Raw genomic sequence first — 18,379 nt, forward strand, 5'->3', positions numbered from 1 at the left:
AGAAAAAACCGGGGCGAAGAAAAAAAGATAGGAAAAGAAGATGCTTTTTCTCTATAAACGGTGCGCTCCGGCCGTTTGTATGATTGAATTTTTCGACGTCTTTTTCTTTTTCTTTTTGCCTTTTTTTCTAACGTCTCCTACTAGCACCTTCCTACATAGAATACTCTAGGGACCCTTTGGAGTCAAGGAAAATTTTTTACATTTTTTTTAAACACCACGTTTCTCCTAATTAGGGGCCTCCTGTTTTTCTCTAATGGCAAGTAGTTTGAGGAAAGGAGAAAATAGAGAACGGAGGATGAATTCGTACCAAAGAGTACTAAAAATAAAACTAGACAAGAATTATGATGTGAAAATAGAAAATAGAGGATTCTCATGGGATTAATCAAAGATGGGCAGCGGGAGAAAATATTTTAAAAGAAATGAAGACTCATGACTCAACTTTTTGAATAAAAATTTAACCCGGAAAACTAAAATCAAGTTGAATGTTATATATTTCGTTTGTGGCTAAATAAGTTTTAATAAGAACGCAAAATTGACTGACTCTAAAGCTGAGATGAATCCTATCAAAAAGAGGGAAAATATACTCAATTTTGTGCAAAAGTAATGTCAGATTTCCCTTGTATTCTTGGTATAATCTGCTCATTTCAAATTCCTCCTCTCGTATTTGTGTCATACCGTCAAACCTGTAATAAAGGCGCACAACAGTTTGGAGCATCATATCTCAGCTGTTTTTGAAGATATGAAAGTTTCTTCAACTCAAGAAACATTCTTTGCATATTAAGCTATATTTTGTCAGTTAACAGCTTTTTGATATTTCCTTTGCAAACCGAGATATACCGCTGCGAACAGGACCGCCTATTACAGGATTTACGGTATTCCCCTTGACATGGATCACCTACAAAAAATGCAAACAAAACATCACAAAACCTATTTGAAAAATATTACTTTAGTTGTTGAGAATTAGTCTTTAATGATTGCTAAAGTTCTCAAAAAGTACATAAGACGACTTTTATTGGTATACTTCACCTTCCTTTTCCATTGAGTTTAGAAAAAATGTTCAAGAAGCTGGCATAGTGTTTTGTCATGTACTTACAAGAGAATTCACCAATTACAGCCTAAACTATGAAGGATGAAAATAAACAAAATAAAGGAAAGGAAGAATGAAAAGAAGAAAAAATCAAACGACGACATTGAATCTAAGCATTTTTCAAGAAAAAAGCGGGGGGACCGCGAGATAGAGAGATGAGAGACGCATGGATTCAGACCGGCGAAGAGGGATCGGGTTTCCCCGCCCCTCTCCCGGTTTCTCCTTTTTCTATTCCCGATGTGATGTCTCCTTTTTTGTGTGTGTCTCGATTTCTTTTATGCGTCATAGATTGAGAGAAGAGACAACTTTTTTCCAAACTGAATGCGAATCTAGAAAAAATTTGGAAAAAAATCGAATCGTATGAATAGACCGGCAAAAAACATATTAAAATCTTGAAGGGATTTTGATATTGTTAAACCAGAAAAGCTAAGCAAGAAAAGAAGATGCTGGCTTTATATTTATAATGTAACTGGACATTCGGATACATAGATAGACACTCAGGAACGAGTATTTCATTATGTTGGACATTCGGACAAACCCGACGCTCAGACATTTTTGAGACATCCGGATATATGAATAAACAGAAAGATTCTTTAGGCATGGTATTCGAGAGAAACAAGGCCAAAGTTAGGAAAGAGGACAAAATATTGCCTTTCTGATACTCTGATTCTCTATATTTCCGAACTTTGACCTAGTTGTACTCGAATACCAGGTTTCGAGGACAAAATCTCAATATATATTTGGAATCAGTGTTTTCTCAGCTTTCCTATGATATAGGTCACACGTCCCATATATCCAAACTGACTCCACGACCTTCCCCAGTGAGATATACTTTTTTTTGTATAGTACTGTACAAATCTAGCCAAAATTATTCCGTTATTAAGGCATATCAGTGGCAAAAAAGTACCGAGGAGGTATATGAAATACCCGGAAGGAAGCAACAACAAAGAGTTGTAAAAGAAATGAAAAGAATAGGAAAGGGTGTGACAAAGTAAAAAAGTAGAATAAAAAGAAGAAGAAGACGTTAAAAGAAGTGGGAGTAAGAAAAAGAAGAAGAAGAAGCTGAAGGACCCTCCTTCTCCAAACGAGGGCGCCATCAACATCGCCGGAGGGGAGGGAGGGTCCTCTTTTGCTCTTCAGAAAAAAAGAGAAGAAAAAGAAGAAGCTTTTTTCATTTTTTTTTTTCATTCTGGAAGAAAGAGAAGACTCAAGAAAACTTCAAGCGGAATGGAAGATAGCGGAAGTTTCATTAGTACCAAGCTTTCTTTTTCAGACTCATTAAAAAGGGGCGTGGCTTAGTGAGAAGGAAAAGTAACTATAATCAAAAAATAACAATGCCAGTTAGATAGTGTCACCAGAGGGATTATACAGTTGAGCCATTTTTCAGCATAACAAGAAAAAAATATTGTTACATGTGAGGGGATCTTGAAGTATTGGGCACGTATATAAATGGATTTTTTTTAGTTTTCACAGTCTAAATTTTCACTCCACTTGCCAAGCTTTCTGTCTCTTTTTTATTCCCATGGACTTCTCTTTTCTAACTCTTTTCTCAACAACAACAAGAACATATGTCATAGAGCAGAAGAAGCAGAGCAACTCAAAGTGCTTGCTCTCTCGTGGAGCAAAAGGGTCCGAAGAGAAGCAAAAAAATAGAAAAAATAGGGAGAGAAGAGGAAAAGGCCATTGAAAAACGACAACGATGGCTGGCTGGCTGAGAGGGCTATTTTTAGATTGAAGCACGTATTTTTAGATGTGGGGAAGAAAAAGCAAAGGATAATTTTTATAAGGAAGAAATCTAGAAATTAGAAAATTGTCTTTTGGAATCAGAAACAATTTCAAGAATGATAAAAACATTTGTTTCAGAAGACAAGAAGAAAGAGAAGATGGAAATCAAATTAATTACAGCTAATCATGGAATGGCAACAAGAGGAACAAAAAAAAACAACGAATTGATTCGAATTAACGAATTCAGGTGTTCTATTTTTAGAGAATCTCATGGAATCACAAAAACAATGTTTTGAGGTTTCTTCTTATAGAGGGATCAGAGGATATTCACGGGGCTTGTTTTGGAAATTTGGATTTAATTCATCATTTTTGAATTTTTTTTAGGGAGAAGTCAAAAAGGTATCTACGTGTCGTTAGCCTCAGCAAAAATTTAAATGATTGTAACTTGGACAGTTTCCGACCGATTTTAGCCATTTTTGGCTAGAAATGTTCAGAATGTCAACATTTTCAGAGTGACAACAAGAGTTATGTATAGACGGGAAACATGGAGACGCTCCAAAACATCAAGACTCTTCTAGTTCAATCAGTTTTTGACCGATTTCTGTGATTTTCGGAATCAAAAGACTCAAAATTCGCAGCTACGATATTTTGTCCGAAATTCAGAAGTTTCTCAATAGAACCCCTTAATTCAAATAGATGACACGGCATCTGGGGGAGGGGGATGAGTACTGTAATTAAACGCAGCTCTATTGTCGCGACAAAAAAGTTCCGACATTTTTTACCGACGCGTGTTTGCGGACATAGTGCTAAATTATTAAATTTTGCATTGAGTCCGCAAACACGCGTCGGTAAAAAATGTCGGAACTTTTTTATTTCGATAATACTAGACTTGGAGGCAATTTCAAAATTAAATTTTTTCAATTTCCTGTTTTGTTGTGGCATTTTCATACGCAGCTTAATTGACCATTTTTGAGGCGATTTGTGTCAGTTTTTATTAAAAAAATGAATAAACACAATGTTTCCGATTTATAAACTTAGCCAAACTTAGCCAACGAGTCAGCGATAAACCTGCAAGTTTGCATTTTTTAGCGTTTTGAGAATAGCATTAAAAATTGGCAATTATCAAAATATCAGAAATTTAGTTAAGTCAACATTTTAAGAAAAAGTGAAGAAAAACTCTGAAAAAAAAAAAAAAGGAATTTCTTAATCGGAAGTTGAAAGCGAGGGGGCCTTCTCCATTTCAAATGCTCTTTTAGCTCTAAATCCATCCCAATCCATTCAGATATTTCAATTCCTTCTCTCATTCTAAGCAGTAGCAGCATCAAAAAAAGAAAGAAATTGAATAGCATTGGTTTGGTTTTAGAATGGACTGGTGACGGACTCAATTGCGTCTTCCTCTCCCCCTTAAGAGGCTCTCCGTTTCGAAATGAAATTGGGTTTCTTTCGAAAAGAGGAAGAATAGAAAATAAAGAAATAGATCGTGGTTTCAAAAATATACTCCGAAAAAAAAGAAGTTTCGGGAAACATCGGAGAGAGGCACGCATTTATTAAAATAAACCGATTAGTAGTACCCTCTTTTTCTTGTTCTCTGAAGTGTCAAGGTGAGGAAATCGTTTGAAAATGATGATGCTATTGGTTTGTGAAATAGATTGTACAGAAAAAGAATTTTTTTGGTTCTTCAGGAAAAAACCAAAACAAATCTATATCTCTTGCTGTATCAGATAGCCAAAAGTCAGGAAGTCGATAAACAAGGAAGGAACAAAGAACCTCTCAACTCATTGGTTGTGTGGGGGACTCTCTTTAAGAAGTGGGGGAACCTTGAAAGTGACAACATGATGGATTATCTCTCTCTTTCTTTTTTGAAGTTTGTTGGGAGAGAGATGGCTCTCTTGAAGCAAAACACAATAACACACCCAAAAGAGTTGGTTTTTGGATTATTTCGAGTTTGTGTAGGTATTGTTGCCAGATTTTCAGCTCAAATTGATATTTTATTTAACTATTTAAATATACAGTAAAAGTCACTGGAGGTCAGGTAAAGCCCCTCACGAGACTAAACCTGAGAAAAGAAACCGGGTAAAAAAGGAGAATTATAAAATAGGTGTTGGGCAAGGGGGAAGGAGAAAGTTTGTGTAGGTTTTGTTGCAGATTTTCAGCTCAAATGTTTGTCGTTTGCTTAGTAATTGACAGGAGCGCGATAAATGAGTTTTTTTTAAAAAATAAAATCTATGCAAATGATTTTTCTCTAGACTGGTAGTACATATACGTTACAAAAAAGTTTAAGTGTCAGGGTATGCCTGCGGCGCTAGAATCGTCTGGGGCGCCTTTGGCGCAAAATGGTGGGGAGGAAGCAGAGGTTCTTGTTGAAACAGAAAATGTGATTTTTACATGAAAATAACCGGGAATTTTTATCTTATAATCTAGTTAACAGAAAAATCATCTCAACTTTGGGTCTTGTTGAGAACAATCGCACAGTTTTTTGTTTTTTAGAAAATAGGTCCATTTTGGGCAATTTTACAACCATCCGGAACGGGGAGAGAGACGCGAGATATCCCAACTTGTCCCTTTTAACTCCATTGCACTAATTGCAAAAAATATTTCAGAATTACATACAAATCGTGTCACTTTACAAAATCATGAACAATTACAATTTATCACCATCAAAATCCCAAGATAAAACCAAAAAAAACTCACTGGTCTCTGCAGCTGCTAGCCGTCCATTCGAAAACACGGTCGCACTTCCAAACTCGTTTCCAGCACCTCCACCACCACCGGCACGTCTCGACGATCCTCCGTTTCCAGACGATCCACCGGACGCAGCGTTCCCCATTTCTGTGGATAAACTTAGTTAGGTGAGGAAAAATTAGGGAGAGTTAAATGAGAAGTGGATGTGGGGGGGAATGGGAAACAAAAAGGGGAGCCCGGGAAACAGGGATAAGGGTTGAGTAGTTGCATGCACGGACTGTGAAGGATCAATAAGTGAATAGTCAAGATTTTCAAGAGAAATTTTTTAAATGTTCAAAGACAACCGAGATAGGATGCTTTAAACTATAGCTGCGCCTCTATTACAGGTAATTTTGGTATATCTCACCAATAAAGTTGTCCATCCAGTTAGTCCACTTTTCACCGAAGCAAGTACAGAATATCGAGGAAAATTTTTGTCCCATTTCCAGTCAGTAAACTATTAGAGAGCTTCTATTTTCTTAATGTGCGTATAAATAGAATGACCATAGTAGGAGGTAGTGTACTGATAGTAGACAAGAGAGTGATAAAATTTCTATTATTAGAATTTCGAATTTTCTGAAATTCCAGACTCCTAACACGAGGTTATTCAATTTTCCAGACTCACCAGGTAATCCCAATTTCATCAGCCAAGTTGTAAAAAAGCTGATCCATCTTCTCAGGAAGTTCATTTTCTTTTTTCGGTCTCCTAGTGGTGACATTCCCATGTTTCTGAATTTTTCACTGACCCGTGAAAATGGGCGTGTACAGTATCACTCCGTCTAATTATGATTGGTTAACCGGGAGATAAATCAGGGAACTACTGACAGAGTCGAGATTGGATTACTGTAGATGGATGCCTCTCTTATCACAATATTATGGGTTGGGTGGGGTCACGTCGTTATAGAAAACGAGGGGAGAGACGGATAGAAACAGGTTCGCAACGTCTTCTTTCAGTCGGGGGAAAGTTTCTATATTTAGAAATTAAGAGAGTGAGAAGGGGGTACTGTACCTCTTTTTGTAAATGGATGGAATGTTAGGCCTGAACTAAAGCCAAAAATCACTTTTCTGACAGTGAAACGTTTTTTTTTCTGAACTTTTTACTCAGATTTTCTATTTTAAACATAAAGGTATAGTTATTTAGGATTGTGTTAGAAAATTTCAGAATTTCACCTGACATTTTAGGTCTATCACATAACAAGCTTCGACAGTAGAAGAACAGTCAAATTTAGGCACTCCAATATGTTTCTGAATCTAAAAATATTTACAGAAGAATAAATTTTTTAATTAAGGGAAAAATCTAACTTTCCAAGAGTCTCTCTAACCAATCAATCGATAGTTTCAGCCATTCATATTTTCGAAATAAAACATTCTCTCTTTTCTCGTTTCTATTATTGTGTTGTCGTGTTGTCAGCCAGCAGAAGCAGATGCAACATACAATATGAATCATCGTTTTCTATTAAATTATTTTTCCTGGTTAGAGAAAAAACGGAAAACATTCATCTCAGGTATTTGACGGGAATATATAAGTCTAGATATTTGCAGTTTATCCCTAGAAGATACAAAATTGTTTTTCGGTGCACCCAGGTATCAAACGACCACATGAAAGCCTTGGGTACTGTGTTAAAGGCGCGCAGGAGACCAAATAGGTTACACCGGTCAACGTTCTGGTTACTCAGGGTGGTACGGTACAAAAATGGTCAGCTACAAAAAAAAGAATGTAAATTCCAAATTATTTCCTTCAACTTTAAAAACGGCTTTTAGTCACACCGTTAGGCTAGGTTTTTCAGTAAAACTAGCTGAAAAACTAGAATTTTCAAAAACAGAAGAAAACAGCTGGAAAAATGTTCTCCTTCATAAAAACTAAAGAGAGAGAGAGAGAGTAAATTCCACAACTGATATCATTGTGTGACAAAATACGGAGCTCGCGGAGCACACACACATATTGGCCTCTTCTTCTTCTTTCTCCCCACCACCCCGACACAACAAATTCCTTCTCTTTTCTTCTCCCTGCCAGCTGTCTTTTCTTCATTTTCTGATGATGATGATGGCATCTTCGGGAGAGCTTCAGAGATATCAGAAATAGTGAAGAGATCAGAGAGACGCAGAGAGTTTGGAGACGGGGAAGAAAGACATTCAATTATCATGAAGGACTGCGAGATGATTCCAACAAATCTTCTTCCTTCAACTGCCAAAGGGTCTTGGGATAGAAAGGATCGGTTGGAATTCCTAGTTACGGAATTCCATGGAACAAAAGAGACCAAGAAAACACACATTTTTGTAATTGATCGAATCTTTTAGAAATCAGCAGAAAGGTGATTAGATGTTCAAGGAATGCAATCCAATAAAAAGATGGCGGTCGAGGAGAACACAGAAGTCAATTATTTGACATTTTATACTATTTGATAGCGAAATTAGGAATCGTAGAGAGAATCGGTAGCTGCATCTTACAAGGGAAGTTCATGACGAGTCAAGTTGAATTTTCCTATGTATTGATACTTTCGACTCTGATGATTCCAAAGCTACAAGAAAAATCAGCCAAATGCTCACATGGAGAGAGTTATGAGCCGTCAAACTTAGAAGACTGGTTGAAAACAGAAATGACGTCTTCAACTAACTTATCAAATTTAAAAAGAAATTGCAAGTTTCCTACTCAGAATTACATTTGTCTGAAAGGGTCAAGGATTTTTAGCTTACTTGTCAAATAACGGGCCAGGCTTTTTGAAAAAAAAACCTTTTTTAACTTTCGATTGATTGACTGAATTTTTCAGCAGGACGCCTATAAAACTTGATCAAATTTGACGGGCCGGAAGTTTTAAAAAAAACCCTGGCCCATGGCAAGTATGATTTCTCGAATCCAGAATGAAACATAAAGTGACACGTGTCCAGAAGTCAAAGGATCACTACCTGATTCTAGGCTTCGAAACAAAAATGCACGTGGTATCTGATCAATTGAACAACTATTTTCTTCTTCCATCCGACAAAAACCACACTCATTTTTGATTGATTCGATTTTCTTCCCCTTCATTTTCTTCTTCTTCTTCTCCACCTCTCTTTCTCTGGATGGTAAAAAGAGAGGGAGCAAAGGCAGGTGGCTCTGAGGGTGCCTTGCTCCTAATGATAGTTTATTTTGACATTAGATTTAGGAGAAAGTAAGTCAGAAACAAGTTTATCAACTCAATCAGAAAACTAAACTAGAGACAACTCAAAAAACCTAATTATAGACAACAACATCACTTACTCACCACAACACCCAGTAACCCATCCACAATCAAAAATACTTAATTTAGTTGGTAGCTTCATAGTGGTCCAGAAAACTTTGATCTCAATATATTTATAGAAAAAAAGAGAAGAAAGGGAAGAATCGAATCGAAACGTAACTCGATATTCTCGAGAAACAGAATATGATGCGAAGAATGGTGGTATTGGTAAGCGTCAGCAAGTAGAGAACGTAAACATTTTAATAGAGGAATAGTCTAATTTCAAGCAAAGGCAAGGCCTGGAAATGCCCCTATATTTTTTTTGAATTTTTTTATTAAAAATTGCGAAAATTTTTGATGGGTTTTCAGAATTTTCTCTAATTCTTAATGATAGTCGACAATTTCACTCTTTTGCGAAAAAAAATTCGAAAAACTTCAAAAAATTCGAAAAATTTTGAATTTTGGGCCGTAATTTCGCAGGCAAGGCCCGGTCCAAGCCGTGACAGGTTTGAAACAGAGGTATCATGGCCCGAAAAATCCAATTTCTTGATGGATAAGCAGCCTTTGATTGAATTTTGAAGTATTGCCAAAAATTCGAAAGTTGTGGAAAATAGTTCAAAAAATTTCAAATTTTCGAAAATTTTGAGCTGTGAATTTTGCTGACAAGGCCCGGGCCTTGACAATTAATGAGTATGCAGAGTTCCCAAAAACTAGTAAATGTCTAGCCCTCCTTTAGTATCATTAATCAAATTTCGGTTATAACAGACTTCTCTGATTTCCCACCTTTACTCAACCGCGAAAACGAGGAAGCAGTTTCCATTGGCAGCGAAAAGAAAAGAAGGAGAAGTAAATATAAGAAAAATATGAAAATTCTTTTCGAGAAGACAAATTTCAGCTTCTCCTCCGTCTCTCGCTCTAATTGAGGGGAAGGTGTTTTGAGAAAGGGAGAGAAATGAAATCAGAGAGTGAAAGTTTTTGGTTTTTTGAATTTAGAGAAGAAAATTGAATTTTGGAACGGATTCTTGAGTTCCAAGAATTTAGTGAATATGATTATAAAAATACACGAAGTACAAACAAAGACTATTGAATAGTTGATAAGAAAATAGGCGTTTCAAAAATAGAACAACCTTATCAGGAGTGGTCATCATCATACTATTTTTATTCAATTTTTCCTGTTTCTCAAAAATATATAAAATCTGAAAAAGCGTACCGTATCTCTCTTGAATTGCATCATTCGGATGTGGCCCTTGTTGTATTGTGGAGGACGGTGAGGATGAAGAAGACGGCGACGTTTGTCCTTGGAAGAAGCTGAGCATGTGCACTGGAACCGCTTGTTCGCCGAAAAGAGCACAATGTGCCAACCAGTAGCCCTGGAAAAAAAGCAGAGATTGGTTTCTTAACAATCAAAAAAATGTGGGAGAGAGAGAATATATAAAATTCTGAGAAAAAAAATCAGTTTTCTTATAATTCAGAGTGCATTATAAAGAGAAAATGTACAGAGAATTCGCTTCGGGACGTTTCGATACCAAACATTTGGAAGCCAATTGTGACTCTTTATCGGAATAAAAGTGCCGGATTTTTTCATTCCGATAATATTTATTGAGGAAATGTTATGGGCTTGAAATATGTTTTATGTAGTCGAAATATCAAAGTCGCAAATCATCTCGGTTTCTATACGCTTGGTTTTGAAACGTTCCCCGTTTATTGATAGGGAAAACTAAGAAAACTATGTTATAGGCATGAGATTTTATCCGAATATTTGTGTTGTGATGGTAGGTCAAAAATAATTTGCAGTTTCTTTAGCGATAGAGTGTTGCACATCTAATTGTTCAATTTGCAGTTTCTTTCAGACCTGCAAAGCTTAAAAACACAGAATTTGATATTTTTGAACTACTAGACCATTCCGCGAAATTTCGAATAATGTAGCTGCGATTTTAATATCCTCTGGCAAGTATTTTTGAATCGGTAATAGCAAATAATGAAATAACTACATAATTCACCTCAAAATATAGAAAATGATTATTATGTTTCCCAGTTTAGACACCTATACCATGAGAACTATTAATCGTCTAATTTACAACAAGACCATCATTAAAACAAGCAACACATACCTGCCACTGCGCTGGTGATAAGTTTGTTGCCAACACGCATAACCAGTTCTCCCAACTTGTTACAGCTGCCTGAGGATTGTTACCTCCCGGCTGAGCAGCTGGTTGGTGGCCGAAAAGGTGAGCAGGTGAGGAGAGGAGAAGTTCCTGGAAACAGATTTTTAGTCATGGAAAAAGTCGGATTGATATAAGTGATCTTAGCTTAAAGAAAAAGAAGAAAAAGGTATACAAATGTTTCACCCAGCATGTTATACACTTTCTAAGGTGCTCATTTGGGGGTTATACCCACCGCCGTCACGCTCTATACGTGTCGATACCTCTCGAACTCACGCGCTCTCTCTTGTGGCCTGACATGGCTCTGATGATACGCTTTGGTTTTTTTTTGCTTGAATAAGTTCTAAGCTCTCACCCGTAATTTAGAATCCATTTGTCCTGACGTTGCAGCTTCTTTAGAAGTTCCTGGGATTTGTGGACTTGGAGGTATCACAGAGAGATCTACAACTTGGATGGACGAGGATGATGACGTGACAGAAGAAGTCACTTCTTGGTCATAAGACTCGTTATTGACCTTCCGTTTTTTGGGTGGTCCCGGTTCCATATCTCAGGTGCTCAGTACTATTGATTCAACTTTTTTGGTTGTATATTGGTCTTTAACTTCAAGTGGTTGTGGAGCTGAAAAAATTAAATGTTGCACATATTTAACAAAAATAACTTAGAAACTTATGAAATCAAAGTAGAGAACAAACTGTCTTGATAATATTATGACAAAAGGTTAAATTAAGTAGTCATGGAGATGTTTAGAGAAATCAGTTTATTGGTCTAGTTGACAGATTCTGTATTTTAAAAATGCTGGTCTTTTTTTTCGGAGAGTCTATTAAATGTATACATGCAACGGGCCGGGCCGGGCCATGACAGAAGTTTTCACGGACCGGCCCGGCCCAGTTTTTTTATTATTTTCTCCGAAAACCTAGAATTTTTGACTATACGTCAGAATTCAAGCAAAAGCTAGTCATGCACCAAAAATTGGATTTTTTAAACTATAAATTTTTTTTAATCGAAAAAGTTGGTAAAAATACCTTTTCTGAAGCTGGGCCTTGAACATTTGCAAGTAAAACTGAGCGTGCTCAGCTTTGTATCAGAAAAAATAAAAATAAAATGTTCTACATTTTATGGAATTACATTTTGAAAGATTTGGTTGATATATTTCAAAAATGTCTTATACCTTACATGTTTGACATGAATTTCTAGATTTAATATCAGATCAATAAAGAAATATTATTTTGTTCAACTTTTGAAATACGATATAAATTGCAAAATCTCATTTGGAGCAAAACTAAGTTTTTTTATAAATAGCTTGCAACAATGATAAGACATTTCACTAGCAGACCTAAGAATCATATGATTTATGTGATATATTTAGTAAGAAAAAGTTTTTATGAGTTATGTGAACTCGATCAGTGTGAGACACAGAGTGAGAAAGAGTGGGGGGTACGAATAACACAAATAAACGGAAAGAAGCAAGAGGGAACGGTATTGTATGTGGAGGTGCGCAAGAGATCTCTCTTTTCAATACTCTCTTCTTTTTATTTGTTTAAGAACACAGAGAAAAGACTCTGGGGGGACAAAGCCCCTCCTTTTAGGGTGAGAGAGAACGAAGAGAAATGATCGAAAAGTGGTTGGTCAGTCATGATGGGGAGAGTTGTGTGAAATTATGGATAATATTATTTTTCACATTGGCTCATGAATCTGGAAAAACTAACTAGTTAAGGTCATGGAGTCAGTTAGGATATGTGGGACATAACCTATATTGTTGGAAAGCTGAGAAAACCCTGATTTCAAATATACATTCAGGTTTTGCCCTTGACGCCTGGTATTCAAGAAAAACGAGGTTAAAGTTAGGGAAAAATGACAAAATATTTCCGTTTTTACACGCGAAAATTGCAAAAAAAAAATTCAAACATTTTTTTCGCGCACCAGAAAGGTAAGAATTTGTCATTTTTCCTAACTTTGACCTTGTTTATCTCAAATACCAGGACTCGATGGCAAAAATCGATTATATATTTGGAATCAGCGATTTCTCAATTTCCCAATGATCACATTCCATAAATCCAAACGGACTCCATGACCACTTCATTAACTCCGTGATCTCTATTTTGTTTTGCACATCCAAAACCTAATACTCGATTGGGTCTAGCTCAAAAATTTATATCAGACCCAAGACATGTCTTTCTGAAAATGAGTTTTATTAAATTTCCAGAAATTAATGATTTTAGCCAAAAATCCCATTAAAAAATTTGAAGAAGAAAGATAACATAATTCCGAGTAAAGGTTGTGTGAGATACTTGCCTGTTTTTTTTGTTTTAAAAAATGATAAAATTGATTATTGTGAGAAACAAAGAGACTGGACATCGGTAATTCAAAAAATCAAAAGTTTTCGAGGTTTTCTGTTTATGAGGGTGATTCTCAAAGGTTCCGAATGGCAAAATTAAAAATTAAATTAAGGAATTTGTAGAAGTGCAGTTATACATCTGCAAATTATCTATTTTTAAGAGTAGATCGAATTTATCTATATAGAAACTTATGTCCTGCACAGTAAATTTATCGCGGGCTCTACAGATCAAATATGGTATTTAATTTTTGTATTTGAGGACATTTTTATATTATCGATTTACGAACACTTGCCAAGGGGTGTTTAGTTTATTCGGAATTTTGCGGAATGTTTTAGTAGTTCAAAAAGATCAAACGCAGTGTTTTTTGAGCTTTGCAGGTCTGAATTTTTGAACAAATCAGATGCGCCTTTAACGTCCTCTGGCAAGTGTTCGTGAACCAATAATACTCATACTTGCTAAAAATTTACAGAGCATTTTCTCTCTCGAACTCTGTGCTAGACTACTGGGATTTTGAAACGGTAAATTGTCATCCGCGGGTGGCAGAACGGTTGAGGACAAATGTGATTGTCGGAGATCACAAGGCTTGAAAAAGAGCTGTAAAAGGATAGTAAGGCTTCATACACAGTATCAAACAGACAAGAGCCAATGTTCACATCTTCATGACTATAGGTTTTGTGAAGATTTGTGAGCTGCAATTTCTAATTTTCGTTTCTTCACTTTACTTCATCCAATTCGCTTCATCGATATAACTCGCTTCATCGATGACCTGCCCAGAATCTGAAATTTGATTTGAAATCTTTGAAACTTCAGCTCTCAGAAAAGATAAAATTCGAGCAATCTGGACATTCGTACACACATACAGACACATCTGAACTATTTTTTGAGTGAAAACGCAGTTGACTTTTATATTCGTCTGTCTGTTTGTGTTTTCACGCGTCTGAATGTCCAAAAAGTATCAAAATTTAATTGTATAATAGTTTCTTTGCAAAAAAGTTTCCTTTTCGATTTAAGACTTCTTTGGCTTTTCGGTAAATAGTGTGTCTTTTAAAAGTCTACCCACACACTGTAGAATCATTTTACAGAATTCCTTCGCAAATCTTCCAAGAACCTGAAAAATCATTATTCCCTAGTGAATTAATCCAGTACACGAAAGGTCCAAACTGTTCCAATCAAAAAATTGAATTTCAATTGATTAGCCCCTTCTTATTGCAGCATCATTCTGATGATGAAGGAAGAAATGTTCATCACCACCAAGTGTTTTCATTTCACACGTGTAAATAATGTGTTGTTGGAAGGAGGCGAAGAAGAAGAAGAAAGAAGTGAAGAAGGGGGAGAGAGAGGTTAATTTGAAACGCATCACATCTTGTCGATAGATGGTTGTACAACAACCTGTTATGTTATGTGTATGCGTGTTACAATCTTTTTCACCTCCTCGCTCCTTTTTAATTTCTTCAATAAGGTTGATCGGGTTGTCAGATATAGTGTCACTATGTCGCCGTTCTACTCTTTTTTTCACATCAACCTGTCAATAGGCTTCAATTTAAAAGTGTGGATTCCTAGTTTAGTGCTTCGTAGTTTTTGATGTTATAGAAATTGGAGTACTACTCCTTGGGTTGGCCATAAAGAACGATTTTTGAAAAATTCTTACTTACACCCTTTCGTGCATCTTCTTTATGGTCAACCCAAGGAGTAGTACTCCAATTTCCATAATACCAGAAGGCTCCTTCTTCTGAAAACGGATCCAATGTCACTTTTCCCAATTACCTTTCCATCAAGGCTATGCAAATCAGAAAATGTGAAATGGTTCAAAGGGAACGAACCCCGCAGAAATTTATGTGATTGGCATGCCCATTACCCTATGCAAGGTCGCCCATTTCCAAAAATGGTTTGAATGATTGTTCACGATCATTCAAGTGTGGAGAATTGGAAAAATCAAGGAGATCAAAAATTTGTAGAAGGTTTTTTGACCTTAGAAGGAGAGTGAGTCATCGGACATCCGGACAGTTCCAGAGAAAGTTTTCGAACAGGGATTTTTTCAATGTTATCAATATCTTCTAATTTATCTAGTAGAATGCATAAAAAGGTTTTAACAGTAAGATTTTAAGAGTCTTAGAATCACCTACCTATAACAAAACATCTATCAAAGTTTTTACTGAATAACAAAGTTTTTACGGTATAACAAAGTTTTCACGGTATCTCAACTTCCAGTCTAATTTGGAAATTGTTTGTTTCCTGGTGTCTCGAAACCAAACAATTAATTGTACCATCTCATTCTTTTTCTACTTCCTTCTATTCTTCTTCAAACAAAAGCTTCTACTTCCAAATCCGCCGAACACACTCCTCAGAGGTGCTAACTAATCGAGCCCTAATCAAATCTTTTTTCCCGAACACCCTCATCACGTCATCCATGTCCTTTATACTCCGCCCACGCCTGTGTCCTTGACTATCCCCCCTCCTACATCGGGTACCATTACGTTTCTCACCTGAGACGAATGAAAAAAAGAGAAAAAGTATAGAAAGCTAAGCTTAATAGCATTCACGGCCTTTGTACATCTCATCGATCGATTACTATTCAATTCGACATCTTCTTTTTTTCTCCCCCTTCCTTCTCTACCTCCAACCCTCTTCACCTCTTCTCCTTCTGAATACCTCCTTTTCGTCGACGACGACACGTCGTCTGGTTTCTTTTTCTTCATCTCTTCTTCCCCTTCTTTCCTATTCTGTGTGTCAAAGATTACCATTTCTCTTCATCTCTTGTCTCAAACTGTATTTTTTCTCCGAATCGTTTCTTCAGATTGTGTAAGAGATCAATTACATGCATCGCTTTTCTCGACAACACTTAGCTTTTTGTACCGTTGAATTTTAAATTGGAAGTTTTTGACGAAACCTTATATCTCTGTAATAACTCAAATCAATTGATAATCTAGAGAGCGTTCCGGTTATTTTCACCAGATTATAATTAAAGCGCATTTGCCACAATTTCAAAATCTAAATAGCCGATTTCAAGCGATCTTAACCTATTTTCAGCCGATTTTTCCGATTGGACTGAAAAAGTCAGATATATTTCCAAAAATAAAAATCTTGGTTCCTTCATTTTCTCAGTTCCCTTTTTTCTTCGTTCTCTGATTGTTAAACTTCGTCCCTCAGAATCTAGAAGACGACTCGTAAAACAAAAGAAATTGTATAGTAGATACAGTGTGTGTTCGTTTCACTCTTGTTTAACAGTTTAACACCAAGAACATGTGATTTGTCGCTGGCGTGCGTTCAGCGCGTTTTGAGATGTTCAAACCATCAATCTACTCTCATCATCATTCAATCTGAATAACAATCACAAATCACACATATAAAATATTTAACTATCTTCTTTTGATCTTTGAAAAACAATGCCTTCTTTTCATCATCATCATCGTCTTCTCTCCCGACAAAACATGTTTGCCCAACTTGGGGCAAGTGCATATACCTCCTTAAGCGATCAATCTGTGTTTGTGTTCAACGAACTCAATTCGGGATCATAATTAACTTTTTCTGTGAATCACACTGGGGCGTCCATTGTATATGTCGGCGACTTAGGGAGATGCCTAAATTTTTGATTGAAGTTTTTTTTAAATTATGAGTAATTCAAACAATTATCAATTATTTTTCTAACTTGCGGTTTAAAGTCCCGATTCAAAAAATAAGTTATAAAAATCTAGAACCTACGCTATACTTTGACTTTTCTTTAGAAAAACTTCGAAATACTTAACATAAGTTTGTAAGTTTGGCTCCGACCTTTGACAAATATGGTGAAATGAGAAGATTTAGGTTATTAAAAAAATATAAATTAGAAAAGTTGTAAGCTGGTGTGAAAAAACTGACCTCAGATCAAAAAACTTGTTACGAATTCTTACTTAGTATGAAAAATCTAAGACAATTTCGTTTGACTGGTCTTCAGTTTTTAGGTTTCGATTCAGAGGCCGTATCCATGAACGTTTTCCAGGAAAACACATTTTCCACAGAAAATATTTCCCAAGAAAATGGCTCGGAAAACAGTTTTCCGAGAAAACCGTTTTCGGTATTCACGAGTTATTTTCCACCGAGAAAATATTTTCCGCGTTAAACAGGGAGAGAAAATGAATTTAGAGGCTTTCTTCAATGAGATTCTCCCTAGTAAAACTGTAAAACGAATGGTTTCAAGTGTGATAACTAGCAAAACGACAGTTTCGAATGAGAAATTCGACCGTAATATTTGCAAATTAAACAATTTAAAAGAAAATCTCATTTGCAAGTTGCAACTAGTTTTACTATACACATAATATGCGTTATGTGTTACCCTTAACAATATATTAATGAGTTGATTAGTATTCTTTCAAATTCCCCATGAGAAAAACATTATTGTTTTGAAATTATCACAGGTAACCATGTTTGCATACCATAGCTTGATCAACTTATGAGCAACTCTACCATCATATGAGGATTACGGTTTGAAAGAGGCTTTTTCATTTTCACAAAGTTCCTAATTCTGAAAATTGTTTTACTTTCAAAACTTCCAGGACCTTTTCTCTCTGAAATATTATATCATAAAAATTTATCTAATACATTCAAATTTAAAGATATTATATTATCTGATCGAAATTTCATGGCTGATCAGCCTGTCAAAGCTCGGAAAATGTCTATTTTCCGACGTTTTAGGTGGGTAAATCTTTTTCCGGCGGAAAACGGTTTTCCATTTTCTCAAAAAGTTTCATGGATACGGATTTTCTCAGAAAACGATTTTCCGAGTTCATTTTCCACACGGAAAACGTTCATGGATACGGCCACAGGATTTCAGCTGATTTTCCGACTCAGAAGTTAGATTTTGGGTCCAAAATATGTCTGTGTGTCCAGTTGTCCGTTTTAAGCCGATTTTAGATAATTTTAGATAATTTTCAACCGGAAAACTCAATTTTCGGATGTTTTTCACAATTTACCATTCCGAAACCCATTTGAAGCGGCTTCAAGACAATAATTTTTTGCATTTTCAGCCGCAAAAACAGAATTTTTGACAGTTTTTCACCCAAAATGCTGATCTTAAGACGATTTTTCCGACTCCCGGAGCTTATTTAAAAAAAAAAACTCGCTAACTTCGTTGTTTGGAAACTTTCGAAGTTAACATATAACATTCAACATAAGAAC

The 18,379-nt window shown here is 36.0% G+C and overlaps 2 protein-coding genes across 2 annotated transcripts; one reads left to right on the forward strand and one right to left on the reverse strand.

Moving 5' to 3' along the window:
- Positions 1 to 5,445: 5,445 nt before the first annotated feature.
- GCK72_003568 (uncharacterized protein) lies at positions 5,446 to 5,661 on the forward strand (the record flags this gene model as incomplete). The annotated part of the gene is made up of 1 exon (XM_053724127.1): positions 5,446 to 5,661. One exon carries the CDS (start codon positions 5,446 to 5,448, stop codon positions 5,659 to 5,661), a length of 216 nt encoding a protein of 71 aa, XP_053592772.1.
- Positions 5,454 to 11,436, reverse strand: GCK72_003569 (uncharacterized protein; the record flags this gene model as incomplete). Its single annotated transcript, XM_003107401.2, has 4 exons — positions 5,454 to 5,641; positions 9,941 to 10,100; positions 10,842 to 10,985; positions 11,248 to 11,436. 4 exons carry the CDS (start codon positions 11,434 to 11,436, stop codon positions 5,454 to 5,456), a joined length of 681 nt encoding a protein of 226 aa, XP_003107449.2.
- Positions 11,437 to 18,379: the final 6,943 nt, after the last annotated feature.

This window comes from Caenorhabditis remanei, chromosome I (assembly GCF_010183535.1).
Source record: "Caenorhabditis remanei strain PX506 chromosome I, whole genome shotgun sequence".
Classification (NCBI taxonomy): Eukaryota; Metazoa; Nematoda; class Chromadorea; order Rhabditida; family Rhabditidae; genus Caenorhabditis; species Caenorhabditis remanei.